The 27,997-nt window shown below is 41.8% G+C and overlaps 1 protein-coding gene and 1 pseudogene across 1 annotated transcript in view; one reads left to right on the top strand and one right to left on the bottom strand.

Annotated features, from left to right (window-relative positions):
• Positions 1-11,062, top strand: part of KLHDC10 (kelch domain containing 10) — a 79,440-nt gene extending 68,378 nt beyond the window's left edge. The window contains 1 exon segment of the mRNA XM_074193701.1: positions 4-11,062. Within this exon segment, the coding sequence (XP_074049802.1) occupies positions 4-213 (210 nt within the window). The 3' untranslated portion in view covers positions 214-11,062.
• On the bottom strand, positions 8,026-27,878 carry LOC141494139 (uncharacterized; annotated as a pseudogene).
• Between the last annotated feature and the right edge of the window lie 119 nt (positions 27,879-27,997).

Here is a 27,997-nt window from a genome sequence, read left to right as displayed (position 1 = left end):
CAGGCTGGTTGCATGTACATTCATGGAGGAGTGGTAAACATCCATGAAAATAAACGGACTGGGTCATTATTTAAGATGTGGCTGGTAGTACCCAGCCTTCTCGAACTGTCATGGGAGAAACTGCTTGGAGCCTTCCCTCACTTAGCACATCTCTCCCGTACACAACTTCTGCACCTTGGACTCACACAGGGACTCATTGAACGATTGAAATGAGAGTTTCTGGACTGTTCATTCACCACAGAAATATTAATTTAAAGAGACTTCTTTCTCTATTTATGGACAGCGTGGAGTGTGCTACCAAGAGGATTGAGTACCGTGATCAAGGCCTTACTCGGAAAATACATCAGATGCCTTTCTGTAAATTTGTTTTTAAGTTTATGGAAATGTGTGAATTTCCCCTTATGCTGCCTCTCCCCCTTTTCTTTAAGCTCCTTCTTCCTTGATGGGAAAAGGGAGGGAGATGGAGTTAGCTTTCTGAAAAATCTCTTCAAAATATCACGAATCAAGATAAAAGTATAGACTTCTTTTTCAGGAAAATTCTGAACATCTAGTCAGCAACTTTTGGCTAGTGCTCTCCTATTTTTAAACAACACCATCAAATCCCAATAATTAAGGAAGCACAGAGGCTGCCTGTTGAGAGCCTTGCTGCTTTTCCTTAATGCCACTTGTTTTAATATATTATTTCTAAAGAGGTATTTATTTAAGTAGATCTTCTAACTGCAGCAATTTTTGTTGTCTTACTCTGTAGACAGCCCGAATGCATACTTTGGCTTTGGATGGAAGGATAACACAACTAGGTTGTTCACCTGTTTATTCCTTTGGGGTAGGAAAATGTTAGCTTATCTAAAAACTTGTATGTACATTATGAGTATGCTCTATATTGCTGTTCTTGAAGACCAGGGCACCGAGAACATTCCGAATACAAAAGGGACTATGGGCCAAACAAAGCCAGGATCATGTACAAACACTGGCATGCCTTCTCAGTGATTTTTCTTCTAAGTATCTCCTCTCTCTCACCTCATGGTGAAATGCGGATTGAAACAAACTGAGTATAAGTCCTGTAATATGGGCTGCTGAGTAGATCATGAGGTCCTAGGGCATGTAGCTCAGTGTCTACAAGGATGACCTACAGTTTTTGGAAGACTTCAGACCTGGTGTTTGATCTGAAACATGAGCATCTTCCAGCCTCAGGATCGGTGCCATTTTCTTGTAGAAAATAACCTGCTGCTTTTAGGCTCTGCCCACAAGCCTCTTGTTTCTCAGGCAATGGGATTTTCCCTCTAGAAAGCCAACCTGGAGCTTGGTTGTTCCCTTAAATAGTTCTGCTTTTCTTTCTGTTCATAAGTGCATTATGGTCTGAATCATAGCATCCTAGTAGCCGGAAAAAGCCAAAATAAGTATGTTATCTATTCTGGAAAACCAAGTGTCATTTAAAAACCATCATGGGGGAAGAATGCAATTGAATGTCATTTTCATTTTTGTGTGAAGTTTTCAGTCATGTTATTTTTTTTTAAATTTGGGAAAGTGACTTGAATTTCTAATTTTCTTTTTCTCTAGTCTATTAGATAGATCATAGTTAGAAGGACATGTGGACACACACAGTAAACAAAGGTGCTTAAGAAATATAGGAAATGAAGACCTGGGTTGTCCCAGCTAGGTCTAATGTAGATTTGGGACATGTTTTTCCATTTAAGTGCCTTTTTTTCAACTAACTCTTAAAAACAATTTTATCTTTCCTTCACTTTAAAAATTGCTTGAGGATGTATTTTGTTTTAAAATAGTCTCTGAGAAAGTAAAAATATCCAGTATCTAGGAAGGGACTCTAGACAGAGCTGTGTGGAATGTAGAACTGTATAATGTTCCAAGCCTTTTCATAACATCCCATCTGTGTGGCATGAAGACTTAAAGATTCTGTAGTAGCTTGGATAACTTTTTGGGTTTTAACCTTAGGGAAAATTTTGACTTGCTCCTCTTTTGATATAGGTGCTTAAGGACTAGATGCCTTTTATAATTTATTGCTGTTGCTGCTTCATTATAACAGCCATTTCCCTGTCATGGTTAGTCAATTAAATAAGCCCATTTTTAGTTCAGAGGAAGCAGCTCTGTGGCAAGCTAAGAAATATTCTTAGCTTAATAGGAGTATCAATCCAGACTGTCAGGTGGGATAGTATTTCTGTTGAAGTCAAAGATCCTTCAGCTTCCAACCTTTTGATTCTGTAGCAGTAAAGGACAACTCTTCTAGAGAGGGGTCTGGTTCAGTCTTGATTTGCTGCTGTTGTATGTAAGCCTTCCATCCTTTGCCAGAGTATCCCTTCTAATCATCGGAAGTGAAGGAATGTGTATAACCTGATCTCTCTCTAAATGCTGCATAATTAAACACAAAATTTGTTGATAGCTCACATTTATATAATGCTTTAAGATATACAAAATGCTTTCTTTACAATGACCCTGTGAAGGTACTTGAAATACTATTATAGATGGAACAGGCTAAGTTGAAGTAACTGGCTAAACAGCCCTCCAGCTACTAAAGGATTGGAGTCGCAAATCAAGCACATCTTTTCTGACTGCATGTCAGAAAGCTCTTTATATTAAGCCATCTGTTTTGTTGTTATTCTTCAGTAGTGTCTGACTCATCGTGACCTGATTTAGAGTTTTCTTGGTGAACTAACTGGAGTGGTTTGCCATTTCCTTTTCCAGATCATTTGACTCTTGAGGAAACTGAGGCAAACAGGTTAAGTTTTCCTAGGGTCCTCCAGTTAATAAGTATCTGAGGCCAGATTTGAACTCAGGTCTTCCTGACTCTGGGCCTGGCACTCAATCTGCTGCGCCTATGTGTGTAGTTTATATTTAAGTGATCTTTTTGGAATTCATTTGAGTTTGCAAAGAGTTTAATTAAATAACTAGCTAGTACAATAATTTCACCTTGACTCTAGTGCCTATTGCATGGAAGCATATGCCTGCTTCTTCTCTGCCTCTTTCAGACTTCCTTAACCATCTTTTATTTGCTATCTACAAATTTAAGTGCAATAATACATAAATTTATATGATTGATATGTGCTTTTCCATATACACACACACACACACACACACACACACACAGAAATCGATGTTTGTGTGTGTGTGTGCGCGTGTTCTTCTTTAGTACTTGAAAAGATGTTTCACCATTGTTGAGTACCATCTTTTCTATAGATGAAAATCTTAGTAGATAGTCTTCATGAATTGATAAAGCCACAAAAAATTCACCCAGTGGCTTTTCTAGTGAGAACTTTACTAAACTTAGCCAGGGTGGTCTTGAGTGACAGAGTCTAAGATCTATGAAAAGCCTTTTTACCTTGGTATAGACCTAAGGCTCTCTCCAGCTAGGCATGGGGAAGGACTAGGGCATAGGCTATCAGTATGTATAGAAATGGATACAGTGTGAAAGATTTATACATATGACTTATGGAAGTCTGTTACTTCATATGGGATGTATGTTTGGTTTATTCACTCCAAATTTTAGCTTGTACAATTCAAGTTTAGGCCAATTTTGGGGGAAGATGGAATTTTCAAGTCTGGTTTTAGAATCTGGGTGGGGTGATTTGGCTTAAGAGTTTTAGGTACTTAGTGTTTAGTAGCATATGGTGTTTGGAAAGTCTATTTAAAATTCCTTTGTGTTATTTTCTTTTTTGCACATTTCCTCGTCCCCACAGTAAAGTAATGACTTTTATTTACAGAATACTTTAAATTTAACTTAATTCTCATTTGGAAATTTGTTCCCTATCAGTGGAAAAAAAGGAAAGTAGAAAAATGTCATTGGTGGTGTACTTGAGATGGAACTCTGTCAAACAATGACAAATGGGATAGTGCAGGAGCAACAGGAAACACAGTATCTCTTTCCGATCAGTAGTTTAGCATTCTCAAATTATTTTCAGTTTTGTCAATGACCCGTATCCCCATTTTTCTAGAGGAGGGACTTTTATTTACTTGTAGGGGAAGAATGAGCTAAAGTGTCTGGTTCCACTGGATAAACGATCGTGAATAACCCGTTTTTCATACTATGAGCTGATGCTGTAGCTCTTGGCTCTATTTAAGAGTGTCTTTCAGAAACACCTGCTCTGTTGTAGATGTTCTGTCTCCCCTGTAACCACCAAAGAGTTCCCAGCACCTAAGGGAAAGGAGGCTGAAATAGGGTGCAAGGGAATGCATATTTAACAGGTCAGGCATTTCTTTGCAACTACTCATGTCACTACTAAAGCTGGAGCCCCCATTCTTTTTTTTTTAAGGTTGTTGTTGTTTTTTTTTTTTCAAGGCAAATGGGGTTAAGTGGCTTGCCCAAGGCCATACAGCTAGGTAATTATTAAGTGTCTGAGACCGGATTTGAACCCAGGTACTCCTGACTCCAAGGCTGGTGCTTTATGCACTACGCCACCTAGCTGCCCCCCCCCCCCATTCTTTTGAGCATTTATTTGACAGTACAGTTTGCAGACAAGTTAAGGGGGAATTATTCTTGAGCATTATTAACCTTATTTTTTCCCCCCAAGTTCACAGAAACTAAAGAAATCTATATAGACTAGTGAATTTTAAAAGCTACTTCCTGCCAGGATCCTGAATTAATGCAACAGACCCTCCTTTTAACTGCAGTGAATATTTTTTGCTCCAAAGGGCTGGGCAGAGGGGGTAAAGGTTTGAATTTCAGGGATCATGAAGCCATACTTGTCCTAGCTTATGTTGCTTCTTCCAACATTCAGGGAGGGCAGGGGCCTCTTAGTGGGACAAGTTGTAGATCAGAGTCAGTGCTAAAAAATGCTTAAGATAGGAAGATGGCTACCTCAGTTATCTGACATTGGAATAAAATCAACTAGATTTTTGATTTCCAAATAGCACTCACTTTTTTAAAGGCACAATCTTTGATCCTGGGTATTCGGGGCAGGTTGTAAACCCAGGGGTTTTCAGAGTTCATAGCAACGTCTGTCCTTATGAGAAATTACTACTTGGCCATTTTATCCAGCTGTCCCCTTAATATACAAAGGCTGGCACATAAGAGCGTCTTAACATCCTTTATTCCAAAAAAGCAGGAGGGTTGGTAAATAACTGACAATATCTACCTGGAGACAACAGTTAAGAAGTTTCATAACGCAGGTTCTCAAGGATGAACAGAGGCCACGCTCTCTACCAGGAGAACAGGATGGACATTCTTTGCAGTCTGGTGTGCATGCAATAGAAATAGAACAATTTTTCCATCCTGCCTGGTTTTCTCTGTGCAGTAGGGGACAAAGGGGGAATTTTCCCTAATATATCCACTGTGTATTCACATACCTTGTCAGTGTTTTGCTGTTTTCTAAAGAGACTGCTCAATAAACCTGTTCAAAATGCAGTTGCTTAATGGCCAGCCTTGTCTCATTGGAGTAGTGATGTAAGTGGGACTGGGGACCAAATAATGTAAGATTCCACACCTTACCAACAGGGGTGGTACCAACAAATCTCTCTATACTCCTTTCTGAAACTTGGTAAAGCTTAATAGATCATTCTAGTTGTATCATTTTAGTTGTTGCCCTGTGTTTTTAAAATTAAAAGGGATAAAGTATATTGGACTGGAAATATAAAATATACCTGCAAGAGGGGCATAGTGGTTGAGGGGAAAGGGGGCTGGACCTAGACATATGAGACCTCTTAAGATAAACTGTGTGACCAAGGGCAAACAGCCTAATGTGGAAGCCTCAGTTTCCTTATCTATCACATGGGAATTTGATAGTACCCAACTCACAGGGTGAGATGGATGAAATAATGCAAATTAAGTACCCTACAGAGTTGACTATCATCATTAATCTATTTTAGGTCTCTGCCACTAGAAGGAAATTATATCTTCTTTGAGGCTCAGTTGTTTCATCTATGTAGGTGATGAGTTGATCTAGATGATGCTAAGAATTTTAGAACCCAGAACCTGATACCACCCTTGAATAACCACTTTAGGACATTACAGGATGGTAAAATGCCCTTTATCTGATGGGGTGATGGGCAGAGAAAGTTTTGCAAGAGGAGATCAAGGGTAAGGATCTGTGAATTTTTTTTTTTAAGCCAACAGCAACTGTTGAAATAGTGACCTTGGTCACATTTCTTCTAAAGCCTGTGACTCATTGGTCTCATTGTCAGCTAATGTCAAGAACCATAATTAGAGATAAAAGAACCAAGACGGGGTTGTGCATGGTCCCCATCTTTCAGTTATGTTCACTAGGTGTATTAAAAGTAAAAACGTGGGGTGAGAGTATTTGCCACTCCTGCCCCTTATATAATCCTGACCCTAAGGGGAAACAAACATTTGGTACAACTGGATTTTGTCTTCTCTGTACAGTCCATGATTAGCTTTGGTCATTCTTACAGGGACATTGATATAGCACTAAAAACACTGTCCCCAAAATATGTGGATAAGCCTTGTCTGTCCCTTGCCAGATTAGGTCCAAGTCAGACTCCTTTGTGAAGATGTAGTCTGTTATACTCTACTTAATCCCTTTTTTTTATAAATTTCCCATTAAAGAACATTTTTCCCCTCCATGGAAAGAAAAAATGAATATTTCTAATTCCCTATCTAGAGGTAGCTTTGATTTATTTTTTTTTAGGCTTTTTACAAGGCAAATGGGGTTAAGTAGCTTGCCCAAGTCCACAGTTAGGCAATTATTAAGTGTCTGAGACCAGATTTGAATCCAGGTACTCCTGACTCCAGGGCTGGTGCTTTATCCACTAGCTGCCCCAAAGACCTTTTTTTTAGGTTTTTTTTTTTTGCAAGGCAGTGGGGTTAAGTGGCTTGCCCAAGGCCACACGGCTAGGTAATTAAGTGTCTGAGGTCAAATTTGAACTCAGGTACTCCTGACTCCAAGGCCAGTGCTCTATCCACCGCACTACCTAGCTGCCCCTTGATTTATTTTTGCTTTCAGTTTTTCTCTCCCAGCTCTTATTGTCTTAGTCCAAAATGTCTGCTAATGAATACTGAGCATGGTTCCTCCTTCCTTGTTTCATGAAAGCTCTGAATCAAAGAGAATCCAGGTTTACATACTTTAGTGAGCTAGTCTAGTTGTCCCAGTCTGCCCCTTTAATTCTGAAGTCTCTCTACAACCTCTACACTTCATCTATGTGATCCTTAATCTTAAGGTTCCCGATGATCATGAAGGGGAATAAATTTTGATAACTTTGATAAAGTGTAGGGAATACATTAACTACTTCCTCCAAGGACATCCTCTTCTTTCTCCTCCTCTACTTGGTTTTCTTTGTCAGTGCAACCCTCCCTTTATCATATGCCAAAGTCTTCCTCAATAAGGAAATGATTTCTATCAAATTTATCAGTGAAAAATCAGCTTCATAATGAATTTTGTAAGACTGCTCAAATTTTATGGTAATAAGAGTTCTGAAATGAATTTTTTTTGAAGTAGTGTTCTCATCTTGTAGGACTAGCAAAGAATTGAAACCTAGTCTTTAATGAATTAGCAGTAGTAGTAATACAGAGAAGTCAGTCTTAACTCTTCCCACAATAGTGTGAGTTTAAGATGTGTGGAAGAGAAGAGAGTTCAGTGTAACTGATCTACCTAAAGAGAACCTTAATCCACTACTATTTTGACAATTTAGCTCCTTAAAATAAAGATGCAAAGTTACTCAGTTAAACTCAGTTGACTTTCTCAGGCATTGGATCAGGGTGATCTCATTTTTGCCCTCATAACTGGTCAAAGATAACTTTTTCACCTTTAATCTGCCCTAACACTTAGGAAAGGGCAAAAATTTGGTAGGAGAAGAGCACAGATTGAGACTGAAAAAACATGTCCATTTTTACCACTTTCCTTTTGGGGACTTATCATTCTTGGATGTCAGAAGAGTCAAAAATGACCAAGAGGAAAAAAATGGGTTCATTAGCCAAGTTCCTTTCCCTCTCCCTGGAAAACAAAATGAAGGGGAAGTTTTGTTCAAGATAGTTCCCATAATGTAAAGAGAGAAGTGTAAAGTTGGAGAAAGATTTGGATTGACTTCTACTGGTGTCCCAAGTGTAGTTCTGCATATTTCAAATCAGAGGAAGTAAATCCTTAAGACCTTGCCAGAGCCCTCAACTTCAAAGGAAGATCCCCAGTCATGTCTCAGGCAGCCAAGTCCAGTAGGAAGCAGATAGCAGCAGCGAACAGGGGAAGGAGCAAAACAATAGTCAGCAAAGAGGAGGAAGTGGACTATGACCAGCATGAGATCTGAGAAGGGAGAGGGACAGACTCAAACTAAGTTTTGGTAATAACCATTTCAGAAAACAATCCTGTTTTCTTGGCAAGTGGAGACTAAAAGCCCTTTTTTGTTCTCTGGTTTTAGAACTCCTTGCCATAACCCTTTAACCCTGCCTGCTCCCCTCCACCTCAAGTTGTTTGTCCTTCATTCTCTTTTTTTTTTTTTTTTTTTTAGGTTTTTGCAAGGCAAATGGGGTTATGTAGCTTGCCCAAGGCCACACAGCTAGGACTGGATTTGAACCCAGGTCCTCCTGACTCCAGGGCCGGTGCTTTATCCACTGCGCCACCTAGCCGCCCCTTGTCCTTCATTCTCAAACACCACAACATCAGGGGAAGTGATACCATGACAAGCACATGAATTGGATTGGAGTGAGGGGGCGCTGTGCTGAGTCACCAATCTCACTTTCTCCTCTGGAGCCACCTGGGTCCAGTGGTCAGATATGGATCAGGATAACTGCAGGTGACCCTAGATATGAGGTGGTCAGGGTCAAGTGACTGCCCAAGGTCACACAGCTTATGAGTGATAAGATTTGAACTCCTGTCATCCCCACTCCAAGGTCAGTGCTCTGTCCACTGAGTCACCTAACCACCCCAAGGAAGTGAACAATCACCGCAGGAGGCCATCTTACCCAGGATATTAGTGCCTTGGTTCCACCTGGAGTTTTTGAATTCCTACCAAGAACTAAATGGGATTTGGGAAAAGTACACTTCCTACTTGAAGAGGTTCTAATAGCCAGGACTATGCTAGGGTTACCCTCTATGCCTCTTTCCCTTTCTCTTAAAAAACCTGCCTTGAAAGTAATCACATTTGCCTTCCATAAAAGATATAGTTCATGAGAATGACACCAAACATGCTGGCATGGATATGGAGGTCACTGAAGAACAACATAAACCCTGTTGGCTTTAGGTGGCCTGTTAACTTTGTTTTTTTGCAAGGCAATAGGGTTAAGTGACTTGCCCAATGTCACACAGCTAGATAATTATTAAGTGTCTGAGGCTGGATTTGAACTTAGGTACTCCTGAGTCCAGGACTGGTACACTATCTACTGTGCCCCCTAACTGCCACCTTGTTGCCCCAACTTGTTAACTTTGTAATGAGGGTTGGAGAGCTAGAACCTCAGGGGGTTGATTGAGTGCTTTCATGTTTTTATGTGATTTGGAATTTTACTTCAACCTTCCTCATTTTACAGATAAGAAAACTGAGCCCCCCCAAAATGAATATTTTGGCTTGCCCAAAATTGCAAAAAAACACAGGAGCAGAGCCAAGTCTTTTGATATCAAATCCACTGTTCTATCATATCCCTTTAAATCTTAGCCATCATGTTTTATCCTCAGAGTAGTCTTCCATTTTGTGGGCGAGGAAATAGGCTGGGCCCATTGAGTTACTCATGCCCCTCCCATTCCAAGAGGGGTGCTCAAATAATCCATCAGCATTCGAACAGGCAGAGGGGCGTCCCGTGTTTTCTGACAGCCTTCCTTAGTGAATCTCAAAAAGTCCAAGCTAACTATAAAAGATAATCCAAGAACTGCTGGGTCTGAGCTGCTCACAGGCAGGCAACCCAGAAAGTTGAATGGGTCCATGGGAGCCATTCAGGTCTCCTGTCTCGGAGGGAGGCCCCCAAGATCCTGAGAGGAGAAGACATCATGAGCAAGTGCTCAAGTCAACCTTTGGACTTTAGTGTGAGGAAGTCAGTAACCCTGAAAACCCTTTTGATAGAGAACAGCCCCAGGACAGGGATCTGTAACACACAGACTTGGGCTGCAATGCAACTGCCCATCTCAGTGCTAAAAGAGAACTGGAATGGGAGAGAAGTAGAAAAGAAAAAGTGGCAGCTGTATTTCAAGTGTCCAGAGGGGTGGGGTGCAGCAGAAGGGTATCAAGTCACTTGTAGAGTGGACGGTATCGTGTGAGGTGATAAAAAAGGAAGTTGGAAGGAAGGTTGCAAGGGTCTTCTGGGTCCAGTACACCACACCCCTAAGAGTGAGAGGAAGCCTTAACAATCACCTATGACTCAGACCAGGTACAGTTGAAATATTGCTTGGATTCTGCCCCAAGGTGACAGTGATCTTGGCTACGGCATCTTAGACATCATCTATTCCAATCCTGTTTTACAAAGAAGGAAGTAGACTTGTTTTAACAGCTAAGGAATCTGGCCTGGGTCATACAGCCAGGTAATGGCAGAGCAAGAATTAAAACCCAGACCCTTACTCATTGTGTGGGGTCCTATTGCCTAATCAGAGCCACCTGACTCATTGCAGTATCCTTCTTTCTTTGGGTGAGCTGGTTTCCCTACTCTTGAACCAACTTAAAAAGTGTCTGGACTTCAAAGCTATTTGAAGAGATTTCCTACTTCCCTTGGATTCCATTCACAAGACTTTTTACTAATTCTTTAACTGGAATTTTGATGCAGGTTTCAATCACAAGACCTCCAGGAGAGGAAGGATACGTTGGGGCTGCGGGAAATGGGCTATCCCCAGGACTCTGCATCCATCCATCCCTGCAGGGGCGGCATCCCACCTGAGACTCAGGTGGAGCTGCACAGCAGCAGCAGGGCAAGCACAGTCACTCCTGGAAAATACCGAGAGAAGGAAAAGAGACAACACTTGGCCCCAACTTGCATGGGACTTCAGAAGCTCATCCTGAACCTTCTGTTTACAGAAGAGACTCCCTATAAATAGTAACCTATCACTGGCGTCTGGATGAGATCAAGAAATTCAGCTAATTTGTACCCTGCCCTGGGGCCAAGGCAGCAAGGCCCAGAGGTGCTTAATTCAGAGGGCAATGGCAGTGGTGCTTTAGTCTCAGTGGGGAAACAACTCCTGTCAGAACTGCCACCTTAGGCAACTGAGGCAGCCCTGTGGGGCAGGGGTTTGGGCTGGGGGGATGGGTAGGGAGGGAAGAGAAAAGGAAGATCCTGAACCAAGAACGGAAAGTAAAAGAAAACTGGAAAAATCAGATCTTTTACCCTGTTTCTGAGCTTTGGTTGAGCATGGCAAAAAGAGGCAAACAACAGGGCAATCTTCCCTCATATATAGATTTTATGCTAATTGATATTGAGGATTTATTCCTTTTCAGAATTGTCTCAAGTCCAACGAGTCTATGGAATGAGCAGGGTAGGCATCACTGATTCAGGGAACCATAGGCATAGGGAGTGGAGATCAGTTGGAGGGGCAGCTAGGTGGCACAGTGGATGGAGCATTGGCCCTGGAGTCAGGAGCTGAGTGCTAATGTGACCTCAGACACTTAATGATTGCCTAGCTGTGTGACCTTGCACAAGTCACTTAACCCCATTGCTTTAAATTAATAATAATAAAAAAAAGATCAGTTGGAGACAAATTTTGTAAATCTTTTGTTCTCAAAATCTGTTTATTGCATTTCATTTACAGCACTGTCCTTAGGTACATGAGTGTTACAAATGGTTTGTCAATACTTAGTCCAGAGTAATTAAAATGGATTTCTTTAAATTAAGATACCTTAACAAAATGGCACACCCCTCTCAAGATGGGAGAGATGAGGAAATCCCAAAATGCAAGGTCTTTTATGCACTTTGAAAGGCCTTGTTCCTGCCCCTTCATGTTAGTCATAGGCTGGGATCACAGTCTAGCTGTCCTTGCTCATAAAGAACTGGGGGGGGAGGGAAGTTATTACAGTGGGAGAATTTCTCCCATACAAAATGAGAGGTTTAGGAAATTCCTCCCCTTTGATGGTTTTCCCACTAGCCTTGAACAAGATTTGCTTTATTAAAGGAATCTGCCTTGTAAAGACCCTAGGGTTTGTGGACTCTGGAGGGTTTGGATGTAGAAGTGTACAGAAAAAGGCCAGAGAGGAGAGAAAAGACAAGACAAGGTTTTCTTTAGACCAGTGTTCTCAGCTCCCTCTTCTCCAAGCTAAATATCCTTACTTGGGAGCCAAGATGGCGACAAGAGCGGATCCTGTCTTAGGCGCTCTCTCATAAATCTTCGAAACTAAGGACTCTAAACTTTCGAGAGACAGAACCCACAGAGGGACCCAGTGAGGCAGTTCTCCTACTCAAGGTAACCTGGAAAAGAGCAGAAAGGCTCTGCTCCTCCCCGGGGTCGGAGGGGTGGCCCTCCGGAGGGGTGGCCCGTCAGAGCGAAAGAGATTCAGCCTCCTGGAGGCAGCTCCAGGGCCCTGAGGGGGGGGAGTCTCCTCAACTACGACTCCCGTGAGCACTGGGCACAAAGTGGGGGAAGGGGGGACCTGAAGTCCAGCCCTCAGGGCACACAGGGAGCAGCTTGGCCAGCACAGCCCACATCCAGGAACAGAAGCAGGAGGAGCCAGGAAGCAGGAGCCTCCAGGGCATGAGCCCATAGAACCTAGGGAGGGGAGTGGAGAGAGAGAGAGAGAGAGAGAGACTGCCTAGCTCTGCCCCTGGAACAGGACTCTGGGGCTCTGACCACATTCAGATCCTGATCCCAGTCTAGGCCCCCCCCCATAGAACAGCAGGGCCCTCCCACAGCCCCGTGGCAGAGGGGGTCGCTTATGGTCATTCACAGACCAGGAGGGAGGACAGAGTCTCACACACTGAGACCCTTGTGGGAGTGTCCCAAAAGCTCAGGAAGCACCCCAAAACCAGGCTTAGGCTGGGAAAATGAGCAAGCGGAGAAACAAGAGGAAGACCATTGAGAAATACATTATCTATGATCCCAAGAAGGATCAAAACACTCAGTCTGAAGATGAGGAAGCACAAGCTCCTGCATCTAAAGACTCCAAGAAAAATAGAAATTGGGCTCAGGCCATAACAGAGCTCAAAAAAAGACTTTGAAAATCAAATGAGGGAGTTAGAAGAAAAACTGTGGGAAAAGAAAGAAGAGAGATGCAGGAAAAGCAGGAAAAACATGAAAATGAAGTCAGCAGCTTAGTCAAGGAAATCCAAAAAAATGCTGAAGAAAATAGCATGCTAAAAACCAGCTTAGGTCAAATGGGTAAAACAGTTCAAAAAGTTATTGAGGGGGCGGCTAAGTGGTGCAGTGGATTAGAGCACCGGCCCTGGAGTTAGGAGTACCTGAGTTCAAATCCAGCCTCAGGCACTTAATAATAATACCTGTGTGGCCTTGGGCAAGCCACTTAACCCCATTGCCTTGCAAAAACCTAAAAAAAAAAAAAGTTATTGAGGAGAAGAAGGCTTTAAAAAGCAGAATTGGCCAGATTTCCTCTCTGAGAAAAACAAATCCTTCAGACAAAGAATAGAACTCAGGGAGATTGATGAATTTACAAGAAATCAGTACTCATTACTTCAAAACCAAAAATATGAAAAATTAGAAGAAAATGTGAAATATCTCATTGAAAAAGCAACTGATATGGAAAACAGATTTAGGAAAGATAATTTAAAAATTATTGGAATACCTGAAAGTCATGATCAGGAAAAGAGCCTTGACATAATTTTCAAAGAATTACTACAGGAAAATTGCCCTGATATTCTAGAAGCAGAGGGCAAAATAGAAATGGAGAGAATCCACCAATTCCCCTGAGAAAGAGATCCCAAAAAAACAACCCCTAGGAATATTATAGCCAAATTCCAAAACTCCCAAGTCAAAGAGAAAATATTACAAGCAGCCAGAAGGACACAATTCAAATACCAGGGAGCTGCAGTCAGGATCACACAGGACTTAGCAGCAACTACATTAAAAGCTCATAGGGCTTGGAATATAATATACCGAAAGGCAAAAGAGCTTAGAATGCAACCGAGAATCAACTACCCAGCAAGGCTGAATGTCCTCTTCCAGGGAAAAAGATGGACTTTCAATGAACCAGGGGAATTTCAAATGTTCCTGTTGGAATGGCCAGAGCTGAACAGAAGGTTTGATCTTCAGACACAGGACTCAGGTGAAGCACGGAGATTGGAGGAGAGGGGGAAAATATGAGGGACTTGATGATGATGAACTGCATGTATTCCTGCATAGAAAAATGACACTGATAATACTCATATGAACCTTCTCAGTTAATAGAGCAGGTAGAGAGAGCTTTTATAGTTGAATCAAAGGAGAAAGCTGAATTTGAAGATAAAATATGGTGTAAAAATGGAGTCAATAGAAAAAAGGGAAATGGAATGGGAGAAATTAAAAGGAGAGGGGGGGAATAGGCCAAGATATTTCATATAATAAGATTTTTCTTTATTACAATGAGCTGTTGAAAATATATGGAAGGGGGGGGAAGACAAGGGGGAATGAGGTAACCTTTGCTCTCATCAGAGATGGCTAGGAGAGGAAACAGCATATATACTCAATGGGGTATAGACATGTGGAGTAAGAAGGAGGGGAGAGCAGGGGGAAGGGGTGGAGATGTGAATAAAGGAGGAGAGGATGGACCATGGGGGGGAGAGTGGCCAGATATAACACATTTTCTTTTTTACTTCTTGCAGGGGGCTGGGACTGGAAGGCCTGTCCAGGACCACAGGGTCAGGTGGATGCTGGGCCTAAGGGGTGGTATGGGGGCTCAGGGCCTCTTGGCCCCAGGACCAGGGATCTGTCTGCTGCACCACTCAGCGACCCTACAGCAGAGTCAGAGTGAAAGGAGAGAGAAAATATAGTACATGGTAGTGGAGAAATAAGAAAGGAGGGAGTTGTGATCAGCAATGGCAACCGTGGAAAAATATGGAAGTAACTTTTGTGATGGTCTTATCATAAAGAATGAGATCCACCCATGACAGAGTTGTTGGTGTTGGAACAAAGACTGAAGCACATTTTTTGTTACTATTATTTGGGGGGGGTGCAGGGCAAGTGGGGCTGGATGGCCTACCTGGGGCCACATAGCAGGGTGATCATTGGGTGACTGGGACCAGATTTGGACCTGGGTGCTCCTGGCACAAGGGCCAATGCTCTGTCTGCCACCCACCCATCCCTACTATTATTGCGATCTTATTTTATTTGGGGTCTTTTTTTATTTTTTATTTTTTGCAGGGCAGTGGGTTTGGGGTGGCTTGCATGTTATATGGCTCGGTGTTTGTCGGGTGTATGGAGCCGGATATGGGCTCAGGTACTCCTGGCTCCAGGACTAGTGCTCTGTCCATTGCGCTGCCTAGCCATACCTATAATTATTACTATTATTTTTTTAATTTTAATTTTTTTCTCTCCCCTTTACTTTATCACTCAAGTGAGTCTATATTTTTTGGATTGAGGGGGTATTTTGTTTACTCTTAAACAAGAATATTTTATTAATGTTTAAAAAAATTTGTGCAAAATGAGAATAAATATTAAATATTAAAAAAAGGAATATACTTAGACAGAGGCTGTGGGTAGAAATTAACTGATTTGAGCAAACTTTTAACTCTTAAGGGTTGTGTTTATATTGGGATGGTTGTAATGAGGGTACCTGACAAGGCTATGTGGGTATAAATTATGATATGATCAAAAAAAAAAACTCCTGAGAATTTGCATGAACTGATGCTGAGTGAGATGAGCTGAACCAGAAAAACACTGTACACCCTAACAGCAACATGGGGGTGATGATCAACCGTGATGGACTTACTTATCCCTTCAATGCAAAAACCAGGCACAATTTTGGGGTATCTTGTGATTCATCTGTATCCAGAGAAAGAATTGTGGAGTTTGAACAAAGCCTAAAGACTATTACCTTCAATTTGGGGGGAAAAATCCCATTATCTTATTATGTAATGCTGCTATATCTTATACTTTATTTTTCTTCCTTAAGAATATGATTTCTCTCTCATCACATTCAACTGAGATCAATGTATACCAAGGAAACAATGTAAAGACTAACAGAATGCCTTCTGTGGGGGGTGGGGGGAGGGAAGTAAGATTGGGAGAAAAATTGTAAAACTCAAAATAAAATCTTTCCTTTAAAAAAATTAAATTAAAAAAATTAAATATCCTTACTTCCTTTTACCAGTCCTCATGACATGTTTTGATTCTACACTTGCTCCAGAAGTCAACATTGGACTTCAGCCATGAAGTCTAGAACTGAGCACAGTACTCTAGGCCTGTCCTGACCCAAGCACAGCACATCTGGGGCTTTCGAGACCCTATAAGACCTGGCTCTGATCCAACTGTCCTTCCTTCCTTACTGATGACTAACCATCCTTCTCTCCAGGCCAATTGTCTTCCCTGTATGTACTCACTTCCTTGTCCTCATTTCTCTTATTTCTCTTGCCTAGAATGCAGTTTATTCTGTCCCCCCTCTAACTTCTACCATCATCTCCCCTGATGATTCAAGCTTCTCTCTCCAAATTTCTATAGTCACACAGTCTCCCAAAAGAAAGCTAGAGCTGAGGGACACATTTTTTTTAACATTAGTTTTCCCCATTATCTTGTATAATATGCCTTTTCCTCTAGGGTCTTCAAACACTGGTAGAAAGGCTAGCAGGAGCCAAACCTGGCTCATGAGGTTGTTCCTGGGGAAATGAATTTTAGTTCTCCCCAAGGTCATACAATGAGTTAAGTAGAAGAAACAGACTCCAGGCAGTTGGGTTCCTGAGTGCAGCCTTCCATATCTCCTTTTTCTCTCCCCTCTCCCATAATAGCTCCAGCACTACACAGAAGTACAGACTGAATTCTTTTTTTGTTTGTTTTTAAATTTTTTTTTGCAAGGTGGTGGGGTTAAGAGATTTGCCCAAGATCACACAGGTAGGTAATTATTAAGTGTCTGAGGCCACATTTGAACTCAGGTCCTCCTGACTCCCGGGTCAGCGCTCTATCCACTGCACCACCTAGGTGCCCCTAGACTGAGTTCTTGATGAGTTTTCCTCAGCTGGCTCCATCCTACTCTCTGGCTGCTTAGGGAAATTTGTAGGAGGACATTCTACTTACCAAGTCCAATTGGCAGCTGAGGCACAGATTGCTCTCTGTGAGGTCCTGGATGAAGTTCTGGCACTCTCCGAAGATGGGGCAGATCGGTCTCCTGTAGACCTTGGAGAAGAGCCTTGGGGCAAACACACCTGCCATTACCAGGAAATCAGGATCAGGTCCCAGGGATACATAGGATTCTGAGATCTCACTCTTCTGGTCCCTCTACTTGCTGATGCCGAAGACATGGACGCCCAGAACAGGTTCTTCAGATATCTCCTGGGTCAAGCCAATTAGACCACTGGTTGCAGTCATGACAGCCCTCCAATTCAGCCAGCCAGCTACTTCCCAAAGGGCAGGAACTGTTCTCTGTAAAAGAGGCTTAGCATATCTAGGACCTAGAATTTCAAGGAATGAAGACATCATTTCTTAAGCTAAAAGTTTAACAATAAGTAAAGGCAAAATGTAGGAATCGGGCTGGAGTCAAGTGAACCCTGATATTTGAATCAATCCGGGGCTTTAGGTTCCAGTTTCAGACTTCATTTCTGAGATTTTTATAAAGTTTGAGCAGCTGTAGAAAAGAGTCCTAAACTCTTAATAAAATACCATGTGAACTTGGGCAAATCATCTTCTTTGGACTTCAACTCCTTATCTAAAAGGAGAGTGGTAGGGGCAGTTGAACTCTAAAGTTGCTTCTAGCTTTGAGGTTTTTTCCCTTAGTCACCATTACATTAGGAAGAAGTGGTCATTGAGAAGGGAGTGGAAATCCGATCAAAAAGAGGTTTTTTTAAAGATATTATTTATTTTGAGTTTTACAATTTTTCCCCCAATTTTACTTCCCTTCCTCACCCCACCAGAGAAGGCAATTTGCCAGTCTCTACATTGTTTCCATGGTATATACACTGATGCAAATTGAATGTGATGAGAGAGAAATCATACCCCCCAAGGAAGTAAAATAAGAGATAGCAAGATCAGACAACAAGATATCAGTTTTTTTCCTAAATTAAAGGTCTTTGGTCTTTGTTCAAACTCCATAGTTCTTTCTCTGGATACAGATGGTATTCTCTATTGCAGACAGCCCCAAATTGTCCCTGATTGTTGCTCTGATGGAATGAGTGAGTCCACAAGGTTGATCGTTGCCCCATGTTGCTGTCAGTGTGTACAGTGTTTTTCTGGTTCTGCTCCTCTCGCTCAGCATCAGTTCATGCAAATCCCTCCAGGCTTCCCTGAATTCCCATTCCTCCTGGTTTCTAATAGAACAATAGTGTTCCATGACATACATAGACCACAGTTTGCTAAGCCATTCTCCAATTGAAGGACATTTACTTGATTTCCAATTCTTTGCCACCACAAACAGGGCTGCTATGAATATTTTTGTACAAGTGATGATTTTACCCTTTTTCATTATCTCTTCAGGGTATAGACCCAGTATTGGTATTGCTGGATCAAAGGGTATGAACACAAAGAGTTTTTTTTTTCTTTCAAGTCCTTAGAAAAAAAGGTTTATTCAGTTTTCCTTTATATGCCTTTAAGCATCTTCTGTTATTGTTCAGTTATATTGACTCACTCTGATGCCATTGGGGGTTTTCTTGGCAAAGACACTGGAGTGGTTTACCATTCCCTTCTCCAGCTCATTTTACAGTCATAGAAATGGAGGCAAACAGGGTGTAGTGACTTGCCCAGCCACAAGCTAGTAAGCGTTTGAGGTCAGATCTGAAGTCAGGAAGAATCTTAGTGACTAAACATCCTTATCCTAATTGGATTTTGCTTTGTTTCTCCCCCACCCCCACCCCAATCTGCAGTGTTTGGTACATTGTTTCTAGAATCTAAACCAGGTAAGTGCATCCCAGACAGTCTCTGTTATTGTCCTGTGTGGGACACCTTGACCCCACACCACACATCCCTGTCTTACCTCCCACAGACAGGAAGAACAGTGCAGAGCCGACCCCCACTGACCATTAAATCTCTGTTCAGGCTCAAAACCCTGTTATCCCATGCAGGCATCAAGATCATTAGCCACAGATTTGAGGCAGAAAGGACTTCAGGGAACTTGTCTAGCCTAGTTTTCTCATTTTCCAATGAAAGGCCTCAGTTCAAAGGCACCCATACACGGGTAGTAAGGTGCAGAAGTGGCATTTGAGCTTTGATACACCGATTTAAAATCTAATACTCTTCCCCCCTTGCACTTTTTTAAAGGACCATCTTCTCTACAAAAGAAGAAAAGTTCCAGAGGACTCTGTACAGCTGTGGCGGTGTCTTCCCTTCTCCCTCAGCACCACAATGGACTTCCGAGTACTAGTTCTGTCCAAGTAGTTGCCTAAACCAATAATGCGCTTCTTCCACGGCTGCTAATGGCCTGGACTTCCTGGACTTCACTGCCCAGAAGAATTCCATTCTAGCAGGTGCTTTTGTTGAATATCTGTTCAAATCAAATGTCAAGCATTTCTATGGTGATTGGTTCTTGTCCTTGGTTATCAAAGAAGACCAAAATGACATCACTGTGTCTGAGACGAATTACAGTGTGTCCACGGTGGCTGAGCAGAGCGATATGAGCTCGAAATGCTCTACTACAGGTAGGGCCCAAATAGTCCATGTGAACACCTGGGGTGGCTACTCTAAACCTATGTATGTCACATTTCCTTTGAGCTGTTTCAATTCTGCCTTCTTCATCGAGTGTAGCACCCTCACTGATGAGAGCACATCATGCTGGGCAGTTCTGTGCCAGTGTCTCCCATGCTGTACAATCAGTTCTAAAGTTCTTTGATGAGACCTTCAAGGTGTCTCGGTATTCTTCTTCTGACCCCCTTCTGAGCACTTGTCTTGGATGAGTTCTCCATAAAATAGTTTTTTGGCAAGTGCACATCTGGCATTCTAACATTATGTCCAGCCCATCATAGTTGCACTCTCTACAGTAATGTTGGAATGCCAAGCAGTTTAGTTCAAGAAAGGACCTCAGTGTCTGGGATCTTCTCCTACTAGGTGAGCTTCAGAATCTTCCTAAGGCAATTTAAATGGAAGTGATTCAGTTCCCTGACACGGTGCTGGTAGACTGTCCAAGTTTCTTTGGCATATAGCCATGAGGTCAGCACAATGGCTCTGTAGAACTTCAGCTTGGTAGTCAGTCTAATACCTCTCCTCTCCCATACCTTCTTTCAGAGCCTCCCAAATATTGGCCTAACTCTAGCAATGCATGTGTCAACCTCATTGTCAATGTGTACCTCCCTGGAAAGGACACTCAGAACTTCTCCATTTGCTGTAATTAATGGTTCCACATATGGATGGTGTGGTGCTTGGCTGATAGAACACCTGGGTTTTCTTTTTTTTTTAGTTTTTTTTTTTTTGCAAGGCAAAGGGGGTTAAGTGGCTTGCCCAAGGCCACACAACTAGGTAATTATTAAGTGTCTGAGGTCAGATTTGAACTCATATACTCCTGACTCCAGGGCTGGTGCTTTATCCACTATGCCACCTAGCTGCCCACATCTGTGTTTTCTTGGCGTTATTTTTTTTTTAATTTTATTTAAGGCAGTTCGGTGATTTGCTTAAAGTCACACAGCTAGGTTGGATTTGAACTCAGGTCCTCCTGACTCCAGGGCTGGTGATCTGCCACTGAGCCACCTAGCTGCCCTCTTGGTGTTAACTGTTAGACTAAAATTAGCACAAACAGTAGAGAATGGATCCATACTTTGTTACATCTCAGCTTCAGAGGCTGCATTGAGTGCAGTCATCTCCAAACAGAAGATCATGCACCAACATCTCCTCCACTTTGGTCTTGGCTTGTAGCCTTTCCAAATGGAAGAATTTGCCATCAGTGTGGCAGCTGACCTTGAGGCCATGTTCATCCTCTGTGAAGGCATTTGATAGCATGGCTGAAAACATCATGATAAAAAATATGGGAGCAAGGACATATCTTTGTTTTACTCTGTTAGTGACTGGGAAATCTCAAGAGCATCATTCACTATCCAGAACCCAGGCATGTACACCATCATGAAACTGATGTACAATACTGTTGAACTTCTTCAGGCAATCAAATTTTGAAATATTTTTCCATAAACCCTCACAACTGACAGTATCAAAGGCCTTTATCAGATCTACAGATGTTGTATACAAACCTCTATTCTGCTTCTGGCATTTTTCAGGCAGTCATCACCACATTGACTGTTCCCTGAAGTCACACTGGCTCATAGGAAGGTGACCAACTTCCAGGTGAAGAATCAGTCTATTGAGGACTCTGGCAAGAATCTTACTGGCAATGACTAAAAGAGAAAAACCCCTGTGATTGTCACAGGACAATCTATTTTCTATGGTAGCATATTAGGGTCAGTCACATAGTTATGTCCTCTAAAGTAGATGCAAGTGAAAAAGTCATTCGTTCAAGGTCATTGCCTATAAAGATGGAGGGTCAGGTCAGCTCAGTTCAATTCATACATTCCTAGGAGCTTACTCTTGTGCCAGGGTCATCCCTACCTTTCAGGAATTCACATTCTTCTGTGGGACACAACAGTACAATGAATAGAAGTTAATTTGAGGAGAGAAGTGGCAACTGAGCAGAGTTACAAAAGAGGCTTGTGGATTCAGAGTCAAGTGTTATATGTAGGAAGCTCTTAATAAATGCTTGATTGCTGATGGGAAGCTTCTGCAAAAGTAGGGAGGGGGAAATGGAATCCTGAGTTTGGAGAACAGAAGGTCGGCTAGTTTGACTCTGTGACAATATAAAAGGTCGAAGAATTTGTGTGTGATCAAGAAGTAACAGGGAGTCACCAAGACTTCTTGAGCTGAGGAGTGATGCAGTCAGGCCCTTGCTTTCATAAAATTCTTTTGGAAACTATGCAGAAGATGGATTGCAAAGGGAAGAACCCAGAAACAAGGACACAGATCAGGTCTTTAGGGAAAGGCATCTCTCTCTCCTACACCAGCCCCAACCAGGACATTCTGGGAACTTCTTGAGATTCTTTTAGTTCTTTGGACCACTAGTCTATCAAGCCTTGCCTAAGGGTCAAACTAATGATAATTCACAAAGAAGCTGATGTGGGAGTTCTAGTTGGCTGCCACCCACGTGGTCTGGGAATGGAAGATCTGCAGATTAGGAAAATGGGAGCCCACATGTTTGACTCTAGCTTCTTTCCCATGAACACAAATGATAGAGGCATCAACACAAGTGCCACAGACACAATCTGATTTCTCTTCTCTCTAGAGTCAAACTAGAATCACAGGCAGGCATGAAGGAAATAGCAAGAGTAGAATCCAGGTTAGAGAGAACCTTGATTGTCATATTAGAGTTATTTTATAGACAATGGTGAGCAAATGAAGGAGGCAGAACATGGAAGGGATGTGTTTTAGGAAACTTAATTTAGTGATATATTCAGGGGACTGGGATATAAAGTGATGAGGCAGAAGCCAGATAGATCAATAAGAGGTTGGCATTTAATGGTAGACATGGCGAGTCCACAGCCCTGGGTTCCAGACCCAGTTCTTCCACTCACTTTCTGTGAGGCTTTGGTCAAGTCACCTACCTCTCTGGACCTCAGTTTTCCCATCTTGACCCAGAAAACCACAAATTCACAATACATTTCTTTTGTTATACTTTTTTCTTTTTTGGCTTTTGCAAGGCAATGGGGTTAAGTGCCTTGTCCAAGGTCACACAGCAAAATAAGTAGTGTCTGAGGTTGCATTTGAACTCAGGATCTCCTGATTTCAGGACTGGTGCTCTATCCACTGGTCTACCTAGCTGCTCCTTTTTGTTAAATATTGTAATGTGGTTTAAGTTGCTGGGAAGTTTTGCTGAGACTTTTAACAAGTTGGATACCTGCCACAGAGGAAGAGATGGACAAGAGAAATAGAATTTGAGAATTGACAGGATTCCCCTGCTGACTGAATGTGAATGTAATAAGAGTAAGGAAAAGTCAAGACTAGTGGTTTAAAGACAGAATATTTAGCTTAGTTAATATATGAAACTTTCCATACCTGCCATTTTACTAGAAGAATGCCCAATTTGAAAAGAAAATCATGTCTGAATTTAACCAAATTAGGTAAAGTTAATTCATCAAGTCATAGCTTGATTTCTAGGATCACTGCAGGTGAACTTTTTAATACGGTTGATTATCAAAACAAGATTCCTTTACAATGAATAAAGCATTTATTGTGCAAATTGCTAGAAAAAAAGAGAAAAGACAGACATCTGCTCTAAATGAGAATTATTCATCTGGTAGTCTGGGGAGATGCCCCTTTCCCAGAATCCTGTTTTTAAATATATGAAACAGACTACATAAACTTATAACCTCTCCCCTGAAGAAAACAAGACAGTTAAACTATTAATTAAGAAAAACAAGCATATAAATCTGAATTTAGAATCCCTGCTTTCAAGAGCAAGTTCTCTATGGCAGTGGCTCTTAACTTTTTCATTTCCATATTTCTTCTGAAGCAAAAGACTCATGTGAATCACCTCTCTTATCTGCTTCCATCACCAGAAAAACTGAGAATTGATCAGCTATCAGAGTTGAAGCACCCTTTTGTCACAAATATTACCTACAAGAGACCAGTTAGACCTTGGGGATTAGGGAGGGAGAATGGGAAGACGGGTCAAGTAGGAGGCCATCCACCCAGATCACAACAGAGGACTGAGGATCTAAATGACAAAAAACAGTAGTTTTTAGAACACATCCTTTGGTTAGGACAAGACACAAGGAGAGTAGATGGGTACCTACCTGTTGCCCTCAGAAGAGTAAGGCAGAACTCTACAGGAGAACAGGATATGGACACTAGGATGGGTGGGGAATCTTTTCTGCAAAGGGTCATTTGGATCTTTATAACATCAATTGTGGGTCATATAAAATTATCAGCTTAATTTGCTATATTAGGTCAAACTTGAATTAATTAATACCTTAAAAGCTCCTCTTTATTGAATTTCGAGTCCTGCCTGTGGTTGCCATGCCATCACCTCCAAATGATTTTTGTGGGTAATGTTCCCTATCCCTGGAAAAACTAGGAAGCTTGGGAAATTACAATACTCTCCATGTTCAAAGGATGTAGTAACTTCTGTTGAGAAGATTCATGGTATCTTTGTTTCCTTATTATACCCTGCAGTGGTATACTAAACATTTTTTGAATGAATGGTTTGCATATTGGTTTTAATGAGGTGCTGCATTGTACAGGGAAAGAGGGCTAACATCTCAGCTAGACTCACCTATAGGAGGAGGATGCAGACCAGCACAGTGCCGATCAGAGCAGACTTCACCACCTCCTCGTAGCATTTGTTCCCTTCCTGGGCCCCTTTCATTAGTGATATAAAACTTCAGCTCAATAATGGAGCCAAATGTGGCATTCACCACAACACCCATGGCAAAAGTGCTGTGAGCAGAAATACTGGGGACCAAGACAAAAGCAGATCTGGAGGCTCCTGTCCCATCATCTCTCCAAGGGTGCAGTCCTCTGAACAGGTCAGACACAGGACAGTGTCATATGGTTGATGCAAGAGACTGCTATTTCTGGGTCATTTAAAGTTTATCAAAGAATCAGACAGTCTCCAAGTTGAAAAGGACCATCAGACATGATTGAACCCTTGCCCAGTGCTCCAAGTCCTCTAACAAGTTACTCAGCCTGTTTGAGCCTTGGGAGAGAATAAAAAGTGCTCTCACTCTGGAGTCTTAGAAGCTGGGTTTAAATCTCATACTAACTGTGTGACCTCATCTGTTAAAAAGAGGAGCTTGGGCTGGACAGCCTCTGGGGTTCCCATTCAACTTTAGAACAAAGATTGTTAACAAAGCAGCCTGTTCCATTTGAAGCCAGAACTTTTGAGAGATTGTCTTATCAAGAACAACTACTTATAGTTAAGGTTTGCCCAGCCCTTTCCTTAGACCAACTCTAAGGGAAGCATTAATAACTTTATTATTCATGTCACTGCATATATATATATATATATATATATATATATATATATATATATCAATAAATATTGTTAACCTAATTTTACAGATGAAAACACTTAGGATTATACAGATGTCTGAAGTGGAGTTCAAATCCAGAGCTACAACTCCAAGTACACCTATACATTCATGGCACTTTAAGGATTTATAAAGCATTTTCTTGATAGCTTTACAAATGAGGAAACTAAGGCTCACAGGGTCAAGTGACTTGATGGTCAAATAGCTTGTTGCTGCTGCAACAGGTCATTTCAGTTGTGGCTGACTCATGACCCCATTTGACGTTTTCTTGGCAAAGATACTGGAGTGGTTTGCTGGATCCTTCTCTTGCTCATTTTACAGATGAGGAAACTGAAGCAAATGGGGTTAAGTGATTTATTAAGGTTCACATTGTTAGTAAATGTCTGAGGTCATATCGAAATTCAGGAAGATGAGTTTTCCCATCTCCAGGACCAGCACGTAATGCCCATATAGCTTATGAGCATCCAAACTAGGACTTGATTCCAAAGTCTCTAGCTTCTCAGCCCAGTGATCTTTCTACTCTGCCCTGTTGTCTCTTGGGAGACCTGGCTATAAAACAGGGGGACGCACAATGGCAATGGCCATACCAATGAAGTAAGAAAAAGGTATGATGAAGAGGAGGGAGAGGATAAACTCTGCCAGAGAACTTGTATATTGGTTCTGGAAACTGCCCAAGATCAGGGTCATGAGCACTAGTGGCAGAAGGTCTGGAGGAAACTGGTTAAGTAACAGGACTCCATATTCATTAATTTTTTAAATATTTTATTTATCTTGAGTTTTACAAATTTACCCCCATTCTTGCTTCCCTCCCTTCACTCCCCCCCCCCCCAAAGAAGGCAGCTTTTCTATGCTTATTTTAAAAATTTATCTCATCTCTCTAAACAGATCTGTTTGGAGAAGGTCATCCCTGAGCAGAACAAATTAAATTGGTTTACTTACAGGAAGTCAGGGGCCCTAGCTCTGCTAGCAGCCTTCATGATACTTCCTTTGTGTTTCCTCCCTTTTGTAAAACTTCAATAATTTTTTTTATTAAAGATTTTATTTATTTTGTTTTACAATTTTCCCCCAATCTTACTCCCCCCCCCCAGAAGGCAATTTATCAGTCTTTACATTGTTTCCATGGTATGCCTTAAAAAGCAGAACTGGCCAGATGGAAAAAGAGATAAAAAAGCTCTCTGAGGAAAACAAATCCTTCAGATCTAGAATGGAGCCAAAGGAAGCTGCTGACTTTATGAGAAGTCAAGACACAATACTTCAAAACCAAAAGAATGAAAAATTAGAAGAAAATGTGAAACATCAAATTAAAAAAAACAACTGATATGGAAAACAAACTGAGGAAATATAATTTTAAAATTATTGGGCTACCTGAAAGTCATGATCAGGAAAAGAGCCTTGACATCATTTTTAAAGAATTCCTGTAGGAAAATTGCCCTGATATCCTAGAAGCAGAGGGCAAAATAGAAATGGAGAGAATCCACCAATCTCCCCTGGAAAGAGATCCAAAAAAAAAACAACCCCCAGGAATATTATAGCCAAGTTCCAGAACTCCCAAGTCAAAGAGAAAATATTACAAGCAGCCAGAAGGACACAATTCAAATACCATGGAGCTGCAGTCAGGATCACACAGGACTTAGCAGTAACTACATTAAGGGCTTGTAGGGTTTGGAATATAATATTTTGGAAGCCAAAAGAGCTTGGAATGCAACTGAAAATCAACTACCCAGCAAAACTGAATGTCCTCTTCCAGGGAAAAGGATGGACTTTCAATGAACCAGGGGAAATTTCAAATGTTCCTGTTAAAATGGCCAGAGCTGAACAGAAGGTCTGATCTTCAAATACAGGACTCAGATGAAGCATAGAGAGTGGAGGAGAAGGGTAAAATATGAGGGACTTAATGATGATGAACTGCATGTATTCCTGCATAGAAAAATGACACTGATAATACTCATATGAACCTTCTCAGTTAATAGAGCAGGGAGAAGGAGCTTTTATAGATGAAGCACAGGAGAGAGCTGAATTTGAAGATATAATATAGTGTAAAAATGGAGTCAATGTTTAAAAGGGAAATGTAATGGGAGGAAAAAAAAGGAGAGGTGGAATAGGCTAAGTTATTTCATATAATACGATATTTTTTATTACAATGAGCTATTGCAATGATATGGAAGGGGGGAAGGCAAGGGGGAATGAGGGAACCTTCACTCTCATCAGAGGTGGCTTGGAGAGGAAATAGCATATATATATATATATATATATATATACATACATATATATATATATACTCAATGGCGTATAGACTTCTAGAGTAAGAAGGAGAGAAGGGGGACGGGGTACAGGGGGAAGGGGTGGGATGTGAATGATGGAGGAGAGGGTGGACTGTGGGGGAGAGTGGTCAGATATAACACATCTTTTTTACTTCTTGCAAGGGGTTGGGATTGGATGGCCTATCCAGGATCACAGGGCCGGTTGGTTGCTGGGCCATAGGGGTAGTATGTGGGCTCAGGGCCTCTTGGCCCCAGGGCTGGTGATCAGTCTGCTGCACCACTCAGCTACTCTACAGCACATTTAAGAAGAGGGACAGAGTGAAAGGAGAGAGAAAATATAGTGTACTGAGCCACTGAGCCACCTAGCTGCCCCTACTATTATTTTTTATTTTAATTTTTTTCAGCCGCCCCTATGTCTTTTGTGCTGCCAACCACTAGAACTTTGGAGAGAAACCCATGAGCATCCATGTGGAAGGATTAGAGGGAGGGAGCAGCTGCCTAATCCCACTCACCTTGTAGTTATTAGATAACTTGGCCTCTACTTCATTCTCTGCCAGGATGGTAGTTTTGACCAGGCAGGTAGACACATACCTGGCTCTGGTCCAACTGATTTTGGAGCACCTGGGAGTGGACAGCTCTGCAGGGGATGACAAAGAAGTGAAAGGAACCAACCAGCTTCCAAAGCTCATCTTGCTTAGTTGCTCCCCATCCCCTGGGAAGACTCTAGTGGGCTACCCACAGAGGAGGGAATTCTTCAGTGCAAACAGTCAAGGATCACATTATTTTGGTGTCCTCAAAAGCTAAGAGG

Source organism: Macrotis lagotis, chromosome 7 (genome assembly GCF_037893015.1).
Source record: "Macrotis lagotis isolate mMagLag1 chromosome 7, bilby.v1.9.chrom.fasta, whole genome shotgun sequence".
In the NCBI taxonomy this organism is placed as follows: Eukaryota; Metazoa; Chordata; class Mammalia; order Peramelemorphia; family Peramelidae; genus Macrotis; species Macrotis lagotis.
The sequence above is the reverse complement of the archived record's forward strand: the minus strand, read 5'-3'. Positions and strand labels throughout refer to the sequence as shown.